The 20,112-nt window shown below is 40.5% G+C and overlaps 2 protein-coding genes across 4 annotated transcripts in view; both read left to right on the top strand.

Annotated features, from left to right (window-relative positions):
- The window catches only part of rnf144b (ring finger protein 144B), a 35,455-nt gene extending 27,751 nt beyond the window's left edge, over window positions 1-7,704 (top strand). For 2 of the 3 annotated variants that reach the window (XM_037534148.1, XM_017719825.2), the window contains 10 exons: window positions 155-180; window positions 269-406; window positions 528-637; window positions 1,448-1,543; window positions 1,617-1,700; window positions 2,259-2,385; window positions 2,729-2,834; window positions 4,890-5,072; window positions 7,053-7,127; window positions 7,228-7,704. In XM_037534148.1, coding sequence (XP_037390045.1) covers window positions 155-180; window positions 269-406; window positions 528-637; window positions 1,448-1,543; window positions 1,617-1,700; window positions 2,259-2,385; window positions 2,729-2,834; window positions 4,890-5,072; window positions 7,053-7,127; window positions 7,228-7,311 — 1,029 coding nt within the window. In that variant the 3' untranslated portion in view covers window positions 7,312-7,704. Of the gene's footprint in view, window positions 1-154; window positions 181-268; window positions 407-527; window positions 638-1,447; window positions 1,544-1,616; window positions 1,701-2,258; window positions 2,386-2,728; window positions 2,849-4,889; window positions 5,073-7,052; window positions 7,128-7,227 lie in introns of those variants that run through there. The other variant, XM_037534149.1, reaches the window with a different exon arrangement.
- Window positions 7,705-7,968: 264 nt separating this feature from the next.
- On the top strand, window positions 7,969-19,378 carry sqlea (squalene epoxidase a). The gene is made up of 11 exons (XM_017719834.2): window positions 7,969-8,493; window positions 9,226-9,487; window positions 10,433-10,610; window positions 12,853-12,949; window positions 13,369-13,482; window positions 13,724-13,895; window positions 14,287-14,382; window positions 16,569-16,711; window positions 16,943-17,039; window positions 18,845-18,932; window positions 19,027-19,378. The coding sequence occupies exons 1-11, from the start codon at window positions 8,233-8,235 to the stop codon at window positions 19,217-19,219; spliced, it is 1,701 nt and encodes a 566-aa protein (XP_017575323.1). The 5' UTR covers window positions 7,969-8,232; the 3' UTR covers window positions 19,220-19,378.
- Window positions 19,379-20,112: the final 734 nt, after the last annotated feature.

Raw genomic sequence — 20,112 nt, 5'->3', positions numbered from 1 at the left:
AAATAAGCTTTTGGTATAAAACAAACTTTTTAAAAATGACATATGCCTGTATTTCTGCAAAAAATACTTCTTTGAATATAGGACCCACTGATATATACTGTATGTGATGTACGGCGTAATAATCAAATAAATAATGTCACTGTTTTTGTTGTAGGTGAACTACTACACTTTTCATGACAGGTATGTATCGGACTTTATGTGAACCATTCAGTTTTATTTTTACATACTGTTATGTTTACATACTGTTTACGTTCACATACTGTCTCAGGGACATGGCCCCTGAGGGTCGCACTTTGGAGGAATCCAATAGAAACCTGGATGAAATCACAGACGTGGCTCTGGAGCTCCAGAAGCAGACAGGGGTTAAAGTGCTATGGATCACCTGCAACCTGTTCGCCCATCCCAGGTCAGTCCTATTATAGTCCAGTCTGGGTCAGTCTGCATAACGAGAAGTCAGGTTCCTTAAGAAATCTGTGCAGTTTGAGCCCAACATCAAAAAATGTATCCTGTATGTTTTAAACATGTAGGTATATGAATGGAGCGTCCACTAACCCAGACAGTCATGTTTTGGCCTATGCTGGAGCACAAGTGAAAAAAGGTCTAGAAATAGCCAAGAAGCTGGGGGCTGAAAACTTTGGTGAGAGTGGCTTTGCATTTACACTTAAAGCAACAGTTTGGCAAAAAAAATCTTTATCCCAAGTGTAATTGATCACTCAAGACATGTTTGGTGTCTAAAGTTTGCCTTCACGTTGAATTGAGGGATAATGCAGCTAACAAGTAATTATTTACTGATATACACACACACACACACACACACACACACCGATCAGGCATAACATTGTGACCTTGTTACGCTCATTGTCCTTTTTATCAGCTCCACTTACTGTATAGCTGCACTTTGTAGTTCTACAGTTACAGACTGTAGTCCATCTGTTTCTCTGATACTCTGTTAGCCCCCTTTTACCCTGTTCTTCAGTGGTCAGGAACCCCATGGACCCTTACAGAGCAGGTACTATTTGGGTTGTTGGTCATTCTCAGCACTGCAGTAACACTGACGTGGTGATGGTGTGTTAATGTGTGTTGCGCTGGTACGAGTGGATCAGACACAGCAGTGCTGCTGTATATTGTGTTTATTCTTGTTGAAGTTAAAGACATTATATGTGCACAATGTAATTGGATATACTAAACAACAAAAACAGGACTGTCTGTATCCGTGTTTCCCCTCGCTGTATATCAGCCTTGTGGCTCCAGTGTAAAATTAAAAATGCAAACTTCAGACACGAAACATGTCTTGACTGATCCACTACACTTTGGGCAGGAGGAGAGTGGAGTAAATGATTTTAACTGTTCATGTACACACATAATATAACAACTAATGGCATTTATAATGGACTGTGTATGATGTTTTGTGTTAACCATGACCATTTCCCTGCTCATGTCTGACCAGTGTTCTGGGGTGGCCGGGAGGGCTTCCTGTCCATACTCAACACAGACATGGCAGCTGAACTGAAGCACATGGCCAACTTTTTCAAAATGGCAGTGGGTACGGAACAGCATTGTGGATTCCTTTTGAGTGTTATTATGTCGAAAGGCGCTAACCTTAGTCTGATTTGCAGCATATAAACAGAAGATCGGCTTGAAATGCCAGTTTCTCATTGAGCCCAAGCCAAAGGAACCATGCAAGCACCAGTATGACTACGGTAAGCTGTCATTACTCTTCGAATTTTACATTAACTCTTGTGTGGTGTTGATGTGTTTGTTACTCAGTGGTCTGGTGGACCCACAGCATTATTGTTGTTTTAAAATACCACAAGTGTGCAGCGTAGGGTCTTTTTTTAGCAGCTGTAGCCAGTCAGCAGCCTGTCCATGTTGTCCACCCTCACAAACACACAAACACACACACACACTCTAACAGCAGGCCATGTAGGAGGAGAACAGAGTGAAGGACACAGCACCCCCACACTTTTATCATCCAACACCATGTGTAATATAAATGTGGTGGGGGGTGAACAGAGTGAATGTGGGTTATTTTACATGTTCGTCACAGAAAATGAGCCAAAGGCAGAGGAATCTGAGGATGGAATAATAAATCGCATCATTTTTTCTTTTGGTAAACATTGAAAATGAGTCCCACAGACCTGAACACCACACAAGGGTTAAAGATGCTCAAATATATTCCTAAAGTGCTGTTTAACAGTAGTGGTAACTACTAAACATGAAATTTCACCTAGAAATTAAAAGTTGGTTCATTTTGACAGATGCAATGAGTGTTATCGGCTTTTTGAAGCACTTCGGACTGGACAGAGACTTCAAACTTAATATCGAGCCCAACCACACCACCCTGGCAGGACATTCTTATGAGCATGACGTCATCATGGCCTCTGTGTACGCTGTTCTTTATTATTTACTGGCATTCATTGGAACTTTGGTTGCTGTGTATTTGTGTACCCCATTGGTTGGCTGTGTGTGTGTGTGTGCACGTGTGTGTGCCCTTGTAGATACTTGTGAGGACCCTATGTCCTCACTATGACAGGACTATATGAAATCTTTGCTCAAGTGAGGACATTTTGGATACTGTGGTTAAGGTTAGGGTTAGGTTTAGGTTTATGTGTAGTATTATTTAGCTACAATATCACAAAATCAATAGAAACCTATGGACGTCCTCATGTTGTATGTATAGCAAGACAAACTGTGTGTGTGTGTGTGTGTGTATGTGTGTGAGATGCAGGTTTGGAATGCTGGGCTCTGTGGACTCAAACACTGGATCTCCAGATTTGGGCTGGGACACGGATCAGTTTCCCATGGACATCCGAAACACGACACTGGTGATGAAGGTGACCTCAGAAATTTAATTGGATATTTTCGCATTTTTAAAAGTTACAGGCTCATTATTTGCACTTGTCTACCAAGTCTACCCTGCCCATCAGTGCAAAGGGACCACAATAGGCACATTGTTGTCCAGATATTATTGGCTAGTGGACCGCTCCCATCCCAGTGCAGTAGTGAGACTTGGTACACTGTACTGTTATGGTAGTGTGTGTGTGTTGCTGGTATGTTGGTCTCAATACAATTGCCTGGGATTTACACACGTCAGTGTCACTGTTAGGTCTGTAACAACATTTCCAGCTGAGAGTTGGTCTGTGGTCAGAAACTGACCACTGATGATGGACTAAAACAAACCTTTTGTGTTGGGGGTGGCGGGCAAAGTGCAATGTCTGTAGTGAGCTGAGATGGTAGGTAGGTTTCAGATATAGGCAGTTACTTAAGTACCTTAAAAATCAGTTTTAAAAGGAAAATAAGAATTTAATAAAAGTCGTATGCAAATGTTTGGTTAGTCCTGGTCAAATTACGTGTTTTGTTGATTGCTAAATGAAAATAAGTTAATACATCTTCTACAGAGAACACATCTGCACATTTTAATGCACAGTTACATATTGGGGAGGAAATCCAATATAAAATCTGGCCTGGGCAAAAATGTATGTATGTTTTATGTTTTAATTTTTTCCATTAGGTTAAATGCAGCATATAAATAGAAACATTGAACTAAAATGTGCAGAATAGCCATATTTGAGTTTGTTTTCTGATCACATTTACTCCACAGTATTTTACATTTATTGGTGAAATACTGTATATCAGAGTGACTAGTAGAACTAGTGAAACACTTGAGTTACAATAAAAGCCTTTAAAAGGTATTTCTAAGCAATTAAATTACTGTAATTTTACAGATCATTGAGCAGATATACATTTACTTTTTTACGGTTTCTGCTGCCACGTGCCATAGATTCATTCTATGGAAACATCCATCTTTGTTTTCCTTAGCGTTAATATGTTAGGATTCCAAATAATTTATATTTTAAAATAAAATGACTTATTTTAACAGTTACACCTTCCTGAGCCATCAGTTTAGCAATATTAGTTTTTAAATCAATTATATGGAATTCCAGTCACCACGGAAGAGCTCATCCTCACAGTCATGTGTAAAGGGTGAGGCCATATTTTAAGGTAAAAAAATGTTTTTCTGCAATTTTAACTACAATAATCTATACATGACTTTGGAATATATAAATTAAATGACCTAAAGAAAACAAATACTAAATAAATTTTATACAACATGTAATGAAAGTTCCCCAGGAGTCGTGCCCACCCTTATTTTGAAATAAAAATCACACTGATGACATCACTCGACTTCCTTTTACCTGTTTTCTGAGGATCTATGAAAAGAAGCACACGGTCAGTCCACTGTGTCTTTTCAGTTCTCAGACATTATTAGTTGACGTCACTGGTGTGACCGGCTTTTATTCTTAGGTAATTGTGAAAAAATAGAGCACAAATGGATTGAAGTATATATTTTAGTGGATGTTCCACGATTGACAGCATGTGGTTTGATGCTCTGTAGCAGTGATTTTGTTTCATTAAAAATGTCACTGGTGTTACCTTTCTGATGTATAATACCAATGACGGTCAGTAACACCAGTGACTCCTATGGACAGATTAAAAAGTGGACGCTTCTGTAGAATGACCCTCATCTTCTCGTTCGGGTGAGGAGTTTGGGCCATGTTCTCGCAGGCCGAAACAAACATCCTCACGGGTCTACTTTGGCCCACAGGTCACATTGGCCATGGGTTAGAGGATGACTGACAAATTATGCATGGACAAAGATCTGTACTCACTAAACAGTTTATTTATTATTATTATTATTATTATTTTTAATCGCAGTAACACGGCTGCCTAAGCCTGTGCTGTGCTGAGAAATGATCCATCGCCCAAATATTACCTGTTTCCATTCCATCGATGCCATTATCATCACAGTGTATTCAGTGATAGTGGAGCGGGGAGTAGATTTCAGATTATGTATGCCTGAAGAAAAAACGTCTTTTTAAAACCCTCAGGCTGTTATCGAGCAGGGAGGCCTACAGCCTGGAGGTTTAAATTTCGACGCCAAGGTTCGGCGAGAATCAACTGACCTGGAGGATTTATTCATTGCTCATATTGCTGCCATGGACGCTTTCGCTCGGGGCCTCAGAAACGCCGTCAAGATCATTGAGGAGGGAGTCATGCAGAACATGCTACAGGTAAGCATAGTTGCAGCAGAAATCCTTTACACACACTTTTTATTAGGGGTGGGAATTGCTATAGACCCTGTGATGATATATCACCATAATACTTAAGCCACAGTATGATTCTGTTGTTTAAGCAATAGAACCACGAGGTCGTGTGTTATCGCGAAGAACGTCACGGCTGTGATGATCTACGGTGACCAAATCGCAGCCGTGAAGTCATAGTGGTCACACACGACTTCGAGAGTTCTACTGCTGTTATACAACAGTTAAATAAATAAAGTAAGAAATGAATAAACTGGGCTGTGAACGCGGCGTTTAATATGTTTTAATGTTCAGTTCCCTCCTTAACGAGCAGCTTGTTGTTACGTCAGAGTATCAAGCTCCGCCCACTCGCTGCTCAGCCGGCAGGTCGTTCTCCAGCTCCACACAGACCCAACACATTAGACTCAGTTCACACTCAGTTTTTTCCTTGTCTGCTTGTTTTCTTCCGTTTCTGTTCTTGCTCAGGGCAATTGCCTTACTTCTTGGTTCATTATATGATGTAAACTTTCGCTGCACTAATTCCTCTCCTACTGCGCGTCTCGTACGGCTGTCAAAGTCGCTGCTTAGCAACGGCGTCTCGGCGGAGTGATAGTGTTCATGGAAAAACGTGCTGTTATGGCGAACACCTCTCAACCAATCAGCTTACGTGGCCGGAACTAACTGATGTATAATTAAGCAAGAGAGAACATGAGAGGGAGCGGGTTATCACGAAATATCATCACAGCCGTGATGAACCTCCTCCAGCTGGACGGACAACATCAACGCCACAGTCAAACTCATCCCGTACTGGTTTGAGTATGTCGGGACTCTTTCAGTGCGATTTGGTGTTGTGGAACCAGAGATGGACGCTGAGCTGCTGGAGGTTCGCTGCCGATGAAAATCGCGTTGCACAATTATGACGGATTCACTCTTATTGAAGTGGAGACCCCAGAACACTTTATACTCAGGGGTCTCATCTCCTCACAGACTGAAGGGACTCATCTTCCACTGACAGTCAGAAACTCTATGATCCCCTCTTTCAGTTGGATTGTGATTGGTTCCTAGGCGCCTCACGGTTGTAAAAATATGTAATTCACAATCTGTTACTAGCAATGACTTCACTTATAGAAGCCCTGACCTATTAAAAAAGAAACAGCACCATCTTGTGGATGTGCAGTGTAGTAATCTATAAGCATAACGGTGGGTCTAAGTCAGGGGGGTGTCAAACTGAGCCACTAAAAGGGCCAAACTCTTCAAATCTGTGGGTCAGAGGACGTCTGTGTTTTTATGTGATTATTAAATAACATTTTCCTGTAAGCTGAGCTTTTTATTCAAAATACACCAAAACACCAACATCAAAACAAGGTAGTTGTAATGAACCTTGGAATATTGCCTAATAAATACATGAAACATTTAAAAATAAATAGATGAACAGGCTACAGTACACAACATTCTGCTCATTACAGTAGGCTACATTACATTATACACATTATGCTGCAGTGCTTGCTGGGCGCTACAGTGCAGTGCATTGTGAAATGGGCTAATATTAATAAAAATGTAAAAATTGTGTAGTTTTGTGGGCCAGATAGGATTACACTACAGGCCTGACCTGGCCTACAGGTTTTGTGTTTGACACATGGGGTCTAAGACATGTTAAAATATTAATAAATAAATATTGCAGTATTGACACTTTGGCATCTGTTGTTTACTGCCTTTTACTATAATATTACTATAACCCCATATATTGCATTATTATATCATTTTTCCTCCCACTCTTAGTAGTTATTAGGTATTCAAAAATTATTGTATCAAATATTGAAGGTCTTTGAGTAAGGGAACTGGTCTAAGACCAGCTGCCCTTTGTATATTCACTATAGCCCAAAAGGCAGCCGATGATCTTAGATCAGCGCGCTTGCTCGGAGAACCTTAATTAGCATGTGTCCTGATCCGTAGTGGGTTTGTGTCACGCAGGAACGTTACCTAAGCTTCAGCCATGGGATCGGTCAGAAAGTGGACGAGGGCAGTGCGTCACTGGAAGACCTAGAGGTTTGGCACGGTTTCATGTACCACATTTACCTGTATTTCCTTTTTAGACATAACACATTTACATATTAATGTATTCATTTATTTATTTATTTACTTACAGGAGTTCATCAAGCAAAACGGAGAGCCTAAAGTCACTTCAGGGAAGCAAGAAAAATATGAAGCGGTCTTTAATCATTATTTGTGACTTCAGTGACCAGTTATGTGGAGGAAAGCTGTTAAACTGGGATCAGTGTGTCAAATACTGACAGCATTTGTCATAAATAGAAAATATAGTATTCTGTAAACGTAGAATGTGTTTTTTTTTTTTGTTTGTTTCATGAATAGATTCATTGCTAGAAATCAGTAGATAGTTAAGTCAGTCATATGTCACATAAATATGCACTTTTTATCATTGGAGAATGGAACATAATAATAATATATCAATAACACCAGCTTATAGACTGGAGAGATGGAAGTAGCTGGAAAAATAATCAATGTTGATGTGAAAATGGATGAAATAAGAAATCCGTCCAACATTGCAGAATCTTTCTGTCTGAATACAAAAATAAAAACACAATAAAAGTTGATTATGAGTGGCTCCTGAGGAATATCGTCCTCTTTCCCGTGACATCACATCATACTACTGCTGCTGCCGTCTGTGCCCCAACCAGCTGCCTCCGATTGGCCAATGGCCAGATAGCGTGAGCTCTGCTCATGCGTACTCGTCGCTGATTGGCTGAATTCGAGATGAGGAGGCGGGACGCCAGCTCCTACAAACGGCCAATGGAGCCGCTCGTTATTAGCATAAATTATTCAGCATCCTCGCCGGCTCGCGCAGCTGCTGCCCAGCGCTCGAGCTGTATTTAAATACAGTAACGATTTTTTTTCTTCTCTACAAATTCTCACTTTTCTAAAAACGTAAAAAGTTTTTCTTCCCAAAATGAAGCAAAGTTTACAGTTTAAAAGAGAGGAAAAAACGCGTTTTTAGTCTTTTTTGTGTAACTTTTTCCTCAGTTTGGTTTTTACGCGTCTGTATAAGGTCTTGTTTTTCAGTTTGAGAGGCTTTTTATATTAGTTATTTTGTCTTCCTGCCGTGTTTAAGCTGCGGTTTTGTTGGAGGACAGTCATGTGGACTTTTCTGAGCATAGCGAGTTTGACTTATGTCTATAAGAAGTGCGACTCTCTGATCAGCCCCGCCGTGCTGCTGTTCGCGGCTGTGGGCTTCGTCGCTGTTAGCATGCTGCTAACCTTCCTCAGGTACCGTGGGAGCGAAGCGCCTCAGGCTGTGCGGCTGGCTGTGGAGATTTTATCAACTTTACCTCTGACTAATAAAATCTTCACCAAGTCAGACACCGGCGTGAAGAACTCAGCAGGGACGACTAGCAAGGTAACTTCCAGCCGTGGCTGTGCCCAGCTCTAATTTACTGTCTGCAGGTGGTCGTTATAACTGCATTATGTTACATATTACAAACTACATATTAACCCTTTTAAAAAGTGTGGAAAGTTCTACTGATGTGCCTGCAGTGACGCTATGGTCATGAACTTTATGATGAAAATAAGTGAAAAGTGGCTCCTATTTAATTTGAATGTCTTTTACTCTGTGAGGACCGTTAATGTTGAGCATTAAGCTTTCTTTCATTCTTTCCTTCCTTTCATGTCTTTGACCTTTTATTTATTTATTTATTTATTTATTTATTTCCCTTTTCGTGTCTTCTCTTTCTTACTGTCTTTCTCATGTTTTTTTTTCTTTCCTCCTTTTCTTGCTTTTTTCCTCTTTCTTACCATCTTTTTCATCTGTTCTTTCTTTTCTTTCTTACCATCTTTTTTCATCTGCTCTGTTTCTTTTTTCTTTCTTTACTCTTTTACTTCATTTATTATTTTTTTCCTTGTCTTGTCTTTCTTCCTTACTTTACTTCTTTCTTATTTGCTTCTTTTCTTTCATGGTTTCATTCCTTGTTTACTTCGTTTATTTATTTAATTTCTTATCTTTTCATGGCTTTTCTTTCTACCTTTCTTCTACATTATGCTTTTTTTGTTTGTTTGCTTTTATTCTGCTTTTTAATTCATTTTTAAAATTTCTTTCCTATTTCTTTCTCTCTCTCACCACACTAACTAATAGGGAGGTCTGAGGAGGAAAAGAGCAGAAGCCAAATCCTCTGTGAACACAGACGGCGCTTTGGCCTGTCCGTCGTCTGAAGGTCCGGAGCCGGACATCATCATCGTGGGAGCAGGTGTTCTTGGGTCCGCGATGGCAGTCGTGCTGGCGCGAGACGGTCGGAGAGTCACTGTGGTGGAGAGGGACCTGCGGGAGCCGGACAGAATCGTGGGGGAACTTTTACAACCAGGTGGCTTTCGGGCCCTCAGAGAGCTCGGACTGGAGGGTGAGGAGACTCGGGCTCACAGTGACAGATATTTTGGTCTGTCTGTAAAAACGTTGCTGTCTATCAGGGACAGGTGGCGCTGTTCAAAAAGCTGAAAGAGAAACAAACATCAAAGTGCTGGAATAAATTACTGATTAAAACAATAAAAGGCAACAAAAACAAATCACAGATGGTGAGCTGGAGCACAGCAGATGTATGGATGCAGTAGACCTTAAAACTACTTAGTAAATTGGATTTTAACCCTTGTTTGGTGTTGATGTTACTCAGTGGTCTGGTGGACCCACCACATTATTGCTTCTACAGCCACAACAATATATGTAAAAATAACAGATGTTTAAAATATCACAACTAACCAGTGTAGGGTTCTCCTTTAGCAGCTGTAGCCAGTCAGCAGCCTGTCCATGTTGTCCACCCTCACACACACATATATAAAAACATACACACAGAGACACTCACACTAACAGTAGGCTAAATAGGAGGAGAACAGAGTGAAGGACACAGCACCTCCACACTATTGCTCCCCATGGGTTCAGCTCAACACCACACGTGTAATATAAATGTGTGGGGGGTGAACAGAGAAAAGGCACTGAAAATTATTTTATATGTTATTTTATATGTTCTTCACAGAAAATGAGCAAAGTCCAAGTAATCTGAGGATGAAATAATAATAAATCACATCATTTTTTCTTTTGGTAAACACTAAAATGTAACCAACACCCCACAAGGGTTAATATTAATTGTTGGGAGTGACTATTGAATTTATTTTAGTAAGTTTTTAAAAGCTGGTTTGCCCAAAAGGTTACTGCTCTCTGTGACCTGCTCAACCTGCAGGTTAGGGCTCCAGTTGAAAGGTGAAATTATACCCAAACCAAAAAACCTCATGACCAAAAGTTGGTCTATGTTTTAAGTCTTTGCTAATCCTTTTTCTTGCCGGTGTCCCCTCAGATGCAGTAGAAGGCCTGGATGCTCACGTGGTCTGTGGTTATGTAGTTCATGACAGAGAGAGCTGTTCCGAGGTGGAGATCCCGTACCCCCAGGATGAGTACGGCGTTCAGTGCGGCCGGGCCTTCCACCATGGTCGCTTTATCATGGGCCTGCGACACGCTGCCCTAAAAGAGCCCAAGTGAGCCTCTAATTAACTCAGCTGTTAATTATATCATAAATAGAGGGAGACTATGAGACTCTGCAGTTCAGTGGGTCTTTAGGACTGAACCTTTGCTTTGCGGTGCCCATCTCTGTTCCTGAAGGTTTAATCTCATGCAAAGTGAGAAACGTGACTGAGGCTACATTCACATTACAAGCCTCATTGCTCAAATCCGATCTCTTTGATTCGATGGTTCGCGCTTGTTTAGGTAAGTGATTCAGATTCATGGCGTCCTGAAATGACCCGCATGAGCTCCTCCTACTCCGTAACATCACGTGAGCTTCACGGAGAAGATCTTTAACTCTGATCAGCACTCAGCTTCATTATTAGAGCCAGACGAAGGAGAAAAAGATGAGATGAGCTGCTTTTCCACCGTTTACAGGCTTTAACTTCTGTTCAGCGCTGCTGCCATGGTAGCGCTGAATGATGGCACAGTGGAAAAAAAGCACATGAATTACGATCTAAACGTCACATTAAGGTCACATGGCCACGAATCGGATACGTATCCGATCTAGGACCACATATAAAAATGGTTCAGGTCGGATTTGAAAAGATCAGATGTGTGTCCACACAGCTCTGAAAACATCAGATCTGAGTCACATTAGGACAAAAAATCTGATTTTTTCCTTTTGAACCTGGTGAACGTAGCCTAAATACACTCACTGGCCACTTTATTAGGTACACCTAGTAAAAGTAGTAAAAGGTTGGACCCCCTTTTGCCTTCAGATCTGCCTTAATTCTTTGTGGCAGACTTTCAACAAGGTGTTGGAAACGTTCCTCAGAGATTTTGGTTGGTTATTTGAGTTCCTGTTGCCTTTCTATCATCTGGAACCAGTCTGCCCATTCTCCTCTGACCTCTCAACAAGTCATTTTCGTCCACACAACTGACCGCTCACTGGATATTTCCTCTTTTTCGGACCGTTCTCTGTAAACCCTAGAGATGGTTGTGTGTGAAGATCCCAGTAGATCAGCAGTTTCTGAAATACTCAGACCAGCCCGTCTGGCACCAACAACCACGCCACATTCAAAGTCACTTAAATCCCCTTTCTTCCCCATTCTGATGCTCGGTCTGCACTTCAGCAGGTTGTCTTGACCACCTCTACATGCCTAATGCGTTGCGGCCATGTGATTGGCTGATTAACTATTTGTGTTAACAAGCAATTGAACATTGTACTTAATAAAGTGGCCAGTGAGTGTATGCTGTACCTGTGACGGCGATTTTGAATAAATATTTACTTAATTAATAATCAAATAAATATAGGTAATATTGGCTAACAGAGAATATTAATTCTCTCACAAAGGGTCGGCCATAGTCTGTCTGCATAGGAGATTCTAGACACTGGAAAGCCACTGGGTTCATAGACAGGCCTGTGTATACATACTGACCCAGTGAAAAGAGGGGCAAGTTGACCTTAAAAGGTAAAGCAGACTGATAAAAACTGGTTGAAACCAGTTTTAGGAGTGAGCTCAACATGAGATGACCAAATTGATGGACAAAGAGATGCACCTACTGCAGAATGTGCTAATATCAAAATTTGAATAGTAAGGCAGGGGAAATTAGCCCAGATAAATGGTATATAAACTGTTATTTAGAACAGTTTGCACAATTGGGTCTCGAGACACTGAGCCACTTGATGCTGAAATAAAGAAGCCTTTTCCATCTTCCACAAACTCACACACAAACAAGGTCTGAAGACTCTTTCCTTTTTGACATCTTTTGAGAACTTAGATTTAAAACAGTTATTAGTGTTTAGCTGGTAATAAAAGATGTCTTAATATTATGTTGGAGGCCTGGAGTTGAAGGGGGTCCCGACACCGGTTTAAGCTAAACACTCATATATGGCTTTTCAATGTTATTGAGAGACTTAAATTGTATTCTGTGCACCAAGTGAGCAGTTCACAAAGCAGACATTAGATAATTATCTTTTCTGAAACTGGAAGAGTCTCAGCTGGAACTGGTTGTGTTACTTTGGCACTTTGGTGCTTGCGAAGCTGCCAGAGTGTTTCCCAGTTATTTACATGTTCACAACTTTTTTAATGTAGTTATACTAGATGTTATCTAATCATTGCTAGTTTGTTCAGGGTTGAATAATATTATCAAAGCTGTTGTCTTTTTTTGCACGTTTTTAGGCTCTTACAGATAATACAACTTAGCAAGGATCTTCTGTGTTTGTGTGCCGCTTGTAAAGAAAAGAGTCTGATGGTGTTTTTGTTCTTGTAGTGTGACATTTGTAGAGGGCACGGTGACCAGTCTGGAGGAGGAGGATGACTGTGTGACAGGAATTCAGTACAGAGAGAAGGAAACAGGGAAAATTAAGGTAACCTCACACTTTCCTCTAGATTCCCTAGATGAGGATTTTCAGGATTACTCTTACCGAAATTCATAGCTAGTGTCGAAACCTTTGCCTTGGAAAATAATAAATTTTGAACATAACATCTCTGATATCTTTACTGACTGAATAGTTTCATTTCTTAGCTTTCCTCATCACCTCTATATCAAAGCAGTGCCTTGCTCAGGAAACAAATGATTTAGACTTTATATGACATGAGTGATCATTCTTCATAGACCTAGACATCTTTTCATATACGAGGCTTTATATAAAGTTTATACATTTCATAGTGCATCTTTTTTTTCTTTAAGTAGGACTTGGAACTTGTTTAACAAGGCCTCTCTGAAATATATCCATATTTACAAAGCAGTTTAAAGAGGATTCCTCACACTGTTGTGTCTTCTCAGGAGATCTATGCTCCACTGACTGTAGTCGCTGATGGCTGTTTCTCCAAGTTCCGTAAGAACCTCGTCTCTGGGAAGGTCAGGGTGTCTTCTCATTTTGTTGGATGCGTAATGAAGGTAGGATCAATAAATAAATGAAAAAGTTCCATGTAAATACTTTGAGTAATGAGCAACTTACATACTACTTTTATTGTCTTTACACCAATAGCTGTTTGTGGAAGTTATTGTGAGTGGAAGTTGCTAAAAGTTCAGAGAGAGTTCTTAAACTGTAAAGCAGTAAAATAAGTGCTCTTTTAAAATTATATTCTTCACATTTGTTCATGTGTTTAGTGATGTGATGTATTCTATGCTCTCCCAGGACTGCCCCCAGTTCAAAGCCAACCATGCAGAGCTGGTCTTGGCCGACCCCAGTCCAGTGCTGATCTACCAGATCTCCTCAAATGAAACTAGAGTGTTGGTGGATATCAGAGGAGAGATGCCTCGAGATCTCTCTACATACATGGTGGAGAAAATTCATCCTCAGCTACCAGGCAAGGCAGACTTACACTTTAACACCAAGTCTACTCTCATTTTGCCCAGTTACATGTTATGTTGATTGATTTTCTTTCTGTTTTGATATTGTATTGTTTAAATGCAGGATTGTATATAATTTAGTCAAGGGTAGCTTCAGACTACACCTTTTCGGTCAGTACTTGTTTTTGTATTGATTATGTCCCATTTGTTTTATACCTATAAATTTTCCTTTTTTATTATTTTTCTTTTATTTTTATGGGTATAAACACCATGATACCCAAATTAAACATATTAATTACAGTTATAGTGAAAATACAGAAATCACGATGTTTTGAAATGCACCACCTGAACAACTTTTCCTTGCTTTGGTGTTTCAAGCAGTAAACATTTGTGCTTTTCTCTCTGTAGAGCACTTACAGGAGCCCTTCATGCTTGCCCTGCAAAATGACAGATTGAGGACAATGCCTGCAAGCTTTCTGCCACCGTCACCAGTAAATAAACCAGGTAGGAGTCTGAGCTGTGGGGTTTGGGAGTTTCACCCAGTTTTTCTGTACATTAAGTGCTAAAACAAAGTGCTCTTTCTATAGAAATCATTTATTTGAAAGTAAGCACGTGGCTTTCATATTTACCCCATGAAAAGACACACTGTTACAGTACATTTATCCACTAATGACCACCTAATCAACATCAGCATGTAGTATTGCTACTTAGGCTACTTAATAGAGATTTAATTCAGAAGTAATGTACCTAGTCTTGATCCAGTATCCTAGGGTTTCAGTCATGTGTTTATGTTGTGGAATCGAATTTCTGGCTTTCAGCTAGAGGTGAAAATGTCTAAAATTACTCTCTTTACTTTGGAAGAGAAAATATTTTACCTCGACAAAGTCGATAAAATGGGCTGTGATTCTTATACAGTTTCCCAAGAACTCCTGGTCCCACTTAAACTGGTGGAAAAGCTGCCAAATTAGTGTTTTCTTGACATTTATATTTACCTTATACTCAGCCCCTCTCCCTAATCTGGAGGGTCTCTCAGAGCAGTTAAAAACACAGAAGCCCACCAGCTCTTCATGTCAGGGTGGGTAAAGGATCCCATGGTGTTGCATAAAGAGGAGAAAACTCTGTGATCATAGGAGGGAAATGACATCAGCTAATTAACACAGACGTGATCAATGCAGGCCTTTAGAGAACTTTAGCTAACGTTAACAGCCAAGAGGGAAACAGTCGTCCCCCTATCGGAGCTGCAGACCCCCGCTATATCTTTACTCTCTGTTTCTGGAGATTTAAATGAGGTTTGAATGGAGAAACATGGACGTTAAATATCAGACTGAATGTCGTGGCTCGGAAAACGACGTCGTGTTTCGACAGACGTGGTTCTGTAAGTTTGTTAGTGCAGTTAGTTCAGAGTTCAGCTCCAGTCCTGAAACCCCTGCACTGCATAACTGTGGTTTCCTGGTTAAAATACCTGATATTATGAGCTAATTAATCCCTTCTTGAGCTGAACGAGGTGTGAACGGCAGAGAAACACTAAACTACACAGTGCAGCGGCTCCAAGCCTGGAGTCTGAAACACTGAATTAAAGGTCTGTGTGTCTCTCGGCTATCAGCTTCTGTCGCGTCTTGCAGGTGAATCACTCCTGTTTCAGTCCTCAAAATGACTGTAGTGTGACGTCATGTGACACACAAGAATATGTACATAGTTTGTGAAGGGTGAGGACATTTGAAAGCCCTCTAGGTTAATTGTTTACACTGTTGTTTTGAGTTAGACTAGTGACTAGAGTTACACAGTATACCATTTTTTAATTGGTACAGTGATAATGTTCTTTGCAATATTGATAACGCAGAAGGCTGCAATATGCAAATGAGTTCTTCACCCAACTTATCCTGTTTTCTACTGTTTGTTCTGAGAAGATTAATCAGTTCTTTCCCCCTGCCCCATTATTAAATCACTATGTATTTAATGTGTAGCAAGGCAGAGCTCATTCACAAACAGTAGTAATGCAGGGTGATTCAAAAAGATTAATGCGATTTCAAAATGATTTATTTCACTTAATTTCACTAAATCATTACAGAATAATGCAGTAAACTGTAAAAGGTTTAAATGAGCATAAAGTTTATTATGTAATAATGTAAGTGCTCAATATGAACCTCCTCCAGCTGTACAGACATCAACAGTCAAGTTCATCCCATACTGGGTTGAGCGTGTCGGGTGTCGCTGCACTCACGGCTCTTTCAGTGCGATTTCGCAGATCATCCAGTGCTGTGGAACCAGAGACAAAAGCTCTGAGCTGTTGGAGGTTTACGACCCATGAAAATCACTGCACAGTCATGACAGATTCACTCTTATTGAAGTGGAGACCACAGAACGCTTTCTGCTCAGGGGTCTCATCCCCTCACAGACTGAAGGGAGCTAACTTCCACTGACAGTCACAAACTCTACGACCTCCTTCTTTCAATTGGATTTTGATTGGTTCCTAGGTGCATCACAGTTGTAAAAATATGGCACTTAATCTTTTTGAATCTCCCTGTATGATCACAATACTAGTCTATATCATGCAGCCCTTTCTTTGATATTGACCCGAACATGAGAACCCATCATGCGCAGTCACAGAACTATGAGTATTGCAGTGTTGTGACTACAGTGTAGAAGTATAGTGTATGAGTTCTGTGTAACTTTTGGTTTGATTTTTTTAGGGGTCCTGCTGTTGGGCGATGCCTACAACATGCGGCATCCACTGACCGGAGGGGGGATGAGCGTGGTGTTAAATGATGTCCAGATCTGGAGAGCCCTGCTGAAGAACATTCCTGATCTCTATGACGACAAGGCCATGCTTCAGGTAATGGAAATACTTCACTGTATGCACAACATAAAGATCAAGACGCGTGACGTGGTCTCATGAACACATTATTCAAAACTGTGGTGAAGGCAAAACTGCTTTTTGTTATAGAAGCTTTCATACATGGTAACATTAGCCATAGCTGGCACTGCATATTCCAAAGGGGTGCTTATAATAAATAAGCATGACATAAAGATGAGCATGATGGCGAATTCTCTGTCTGCTCAACAGGCAAAGAAGAAATTCCACTGGGAGCGGAAGTCTTCACACTCATTTGTTGTGAATGTGCTGGCCCAAGCGCTCTATGAGCTGTTTGCAGCAACAGACAGTAAGTCAGTCCTCCTTACTACTTAAAAATGAAATGCACTTTATAAATCGCTGTCGAAAAGAAAACCGTGTATCTCCATTTTTCAGTGTTTTTACTGTTTGAATGCCTGTGTGTAAATTTCATGAACGGACCAAAACGACTTGGGGAAAAAAAGTCTGGTTCCTGTGACTTATATTCAAAGTAAAGTATGTTTGGTTAGACTGTCCAAAATTAGACCTGATTTGGACTCTACATGTGACAGGTGCAAACAAGACTCTGCAGGTTTACTACATATGTTTTGGACATGCCCAAGATCATATCCTATTTGGAAATGTAATTTTTATATTTAAAATTCTGGAAGAACCAATAAGCTACTCTCCTTATGTTGCATTATTACCTAAATGAATAATTCTAAATGCAACACATCGGCCAGATGTATTTTGCTGGCCAGGCGATTAATACTGCTTCGGTGGGAGGACCCTCATCCCCCTAATTATTCTCAGTGGATTAAAGAGGTTATGCAATATCTCAAGTAGAAGATGCGATGCTCTCTTCAAGGATCTGTACAAATATTTTATAGGGTTTGGCAGCCCTTTTTGACATATGTGGATAAAATGGAAGCTGAAAATGTAGCTCCATAAAATGTATTTATTTTAAGTTACAGTATCTCAGTTCTTTATAAAAGCTGTAAAGTATCTACACAGCTTTGCTTTATTGAAGTGGGTCTGAAGGGTGGGTGGGATGAGAGGGTTTTGGGGATATGGGACTGTTTGTCTTTTGTGAAATCTTTAATAAAAAGACCTTGATCAAAATAAAAGTAAAGAAGGTTTTCCTTCTCCTGTGAAGTTACCATTCTGGAGATGTGAGGTTTCCTTCCAACAACAGCAAAATGTTGGTTGTTTTTAAAGGAGCACTTAAACCTCAACAGTGCCAATACTGCTGTGATTCCAATCAGCCTTTGTTGTTAGCCAAGAAAATAATTTGGGGTAAATTATCCTGTTGCAGTCGACACATACAGTATGAAAAAACACTGGAGAATCCTGTCAATGAAAAATGTTCACCACGTCCAAGCGATGGCGTATTTAGTAGCACATTGTGAAATTTCCCAGCTGTATTAAAACTGGGAGTCTTCCCCCCCAAGAGACTAATATAGAGCTTGAATTTGAAACCACTTGCAAAGGCAGCCTGAGACTATAGCTGTGTTCCAAGCTGAGGCTGCAATTCTCTGCTGCTGCGTCATAGGAGGCCATTCCATAGTGAAGGACCCTTCGTATACAGCCTAAAAATGCAGTCTATGTTTGGAGTGATTTCAAGGATACCCAGAGATGGAAAGGAGAGAAAAAGAAAGAACAGCACCACAAACAAAGCCATTGGATCAGAGTTTTAAAATATATGTTGTTCACGTACTTTAGTCTTCATTACCTTATAAAGTGTAAAATGACTGATTAATTAAAGCATTCGTCCATCTGTCGTATATCGTCCATATATCGGATTTTGTCTAGAAGTATTTGTATGCATGTAGTTTATCATTCTCTTCCATTTCCGTGAAGAAATGCAAAATTTACAAACTCGGTGCAACGGGCTCCATTTTCTCACCAGTTCCCTCACGAGATTCCCGCCGCTCTCGCAGAGTCATCATGCAGCCTCGGTAGGACTGTCCCATTTGTGTGACCAATAGGCTACTAAGGAGTCTTCATAGGACAGCCCTACCGATGACCCACACTACGTCGGCTGCAGCCTCGGCTTTGGAACGCAGCTTATGTTAATATGAAGGCATTGTGATCACTAAAGTTTATATTACCCCATCTGCTGTTTTCCTTCTTCAGATTCTCTGCATCGGCTAAGAAGAGCCTGCTTTCACTACTTCAAGCTGGGAGGAGAATGCATCAATGGACCCATAGGACTTCTGTCTGTGTAAGTAATTAAACTGTTCAAAAAACAATAAATACAGTGATTTAAATAACCCTTCCATTCACAAGTTCACAGAAGATTGTGTTCTCTTTATTAGGCTCTCGCCTAAACCCATGATTCTGATTGGGCACTTTTTCGCCGTGGCCTTCTATGCCATCTACTTCAGTTTCAAGTCGGAGTCGTGGCTGACGAAGCCACGGGCTTTGCTGAACAGTGTGGCAATCCTTTACCGTGCCTGTGCCGTCATGTTCCCCCTCATTTACTCAGAGCTGAAATACCTGGTGTACTGATCCAAGGAAATCAATTAACGGTTCATGCGGCCAACCGAAAGACTTTATCTGACCAGCCTTTGTTCATAGTGCTCTGTGAGCCCTCTTTTTTTTAATAAAGGGGAAAAAAAAACCTCAAACATCACAAACACACAAAAAAAAGACAAACGTGCCTTACGCGGATCTACACTGCAATCAGTAGAATGAGTTCATATTTAAAACAGCATCTGTGCATTCATGACTGAATGAAACTAAGAGCCTTAAGCCTACTCTAAAGGTAATAGTCCCTTTTGAAAAAGTAAAGACCTTTGAAATATTTTTGAGCATATCTAAGTGTACATTTTTCATGTGTAACCTGCTGGAGCAGTTAGTTTTACAAAGTGATTCACAAAGATTCATCTGATTTCAACCATGAGGCGCCTAGGAACCAATCACAATCCAACTGAAAGAAAGGGTCATAGAGTTTCTGACTGTCACTGGAAAATGACTCCCTTCAGTCTGCGAGGAGATGAGACCTCTGGGCAGAAAGCGTTCTCCATTCTCCACTTCAATAAGTGTGAATCTGTCATAACTGCAACGTGACTTTCATGTACAGTGAACCTCCAACAGCTCAGAGCGTTCGTCGTTGGTTCCACAACCTTGGATGATCTCCGAAATCTCACTGAAAGAGTTGTGAGTGCAGCGACACCCGACATGCTCAGTCGAGTATAGGATGAACTTGACTATGGCGTTGATGTCTGTACAGCTGGAGGAGGTTCATATTGAGCACTTATACAATTCCATAAACTTTATGCTCATTTAAACCATTTAGAGTTCACTGCATTGATCTGTAATGATTTACAAGTGAAATACATCATTTTGAAATCGGATGAATCTTTTTGACTCACCCTATATTAAAAGGAAGACAGCTTAAA

Source organism: Pygocentrus nattereri, chromosome 24, assembly GCF_015220715.1.
Source record: "Pygocentrus nattereri isolate fPygNat1 chromosome 24, fPygNat1.pri, whole genome shotgun sequence".
Lineage (NCBI taxonomy): Eukaryota > Metazoa > Chordata > Actinopteri > Characiformes > Serrasalmidae > Pygocentrus > Pygocentrus nattereri.
The sequence above is the reverse complement of the archived record's forward strand: the minus strand, read 5'-3'. Positions and strand labels throughout refer to the sequence as shown.

Excerpts from the sequence above, each read along its gene's own strand:
- sqlea (XM_017719834.2), top strand. The coding sequence starts at position 8,233 with ATGTGGACTTTTCTGAGCATAGCGAGTTTGACTTATGTCTATAAGAAG. Across the intron at positions 13,483-13,723 it reads TTGTTGGATGCGTAATGAAG|GACTGCCCCCAGTTCAAAGC; the intron begins GTAGGATCAATA and ends ATGCTCTCCCAG. Across the intron at positions 17,040-18,844 it reads GCTGTTTGCAGCAACAGACA|ATTCTCTGCATCGGCTAAGA; the intron begins GTAAGTCAGTCC and ends TTCCTTCTTCAG.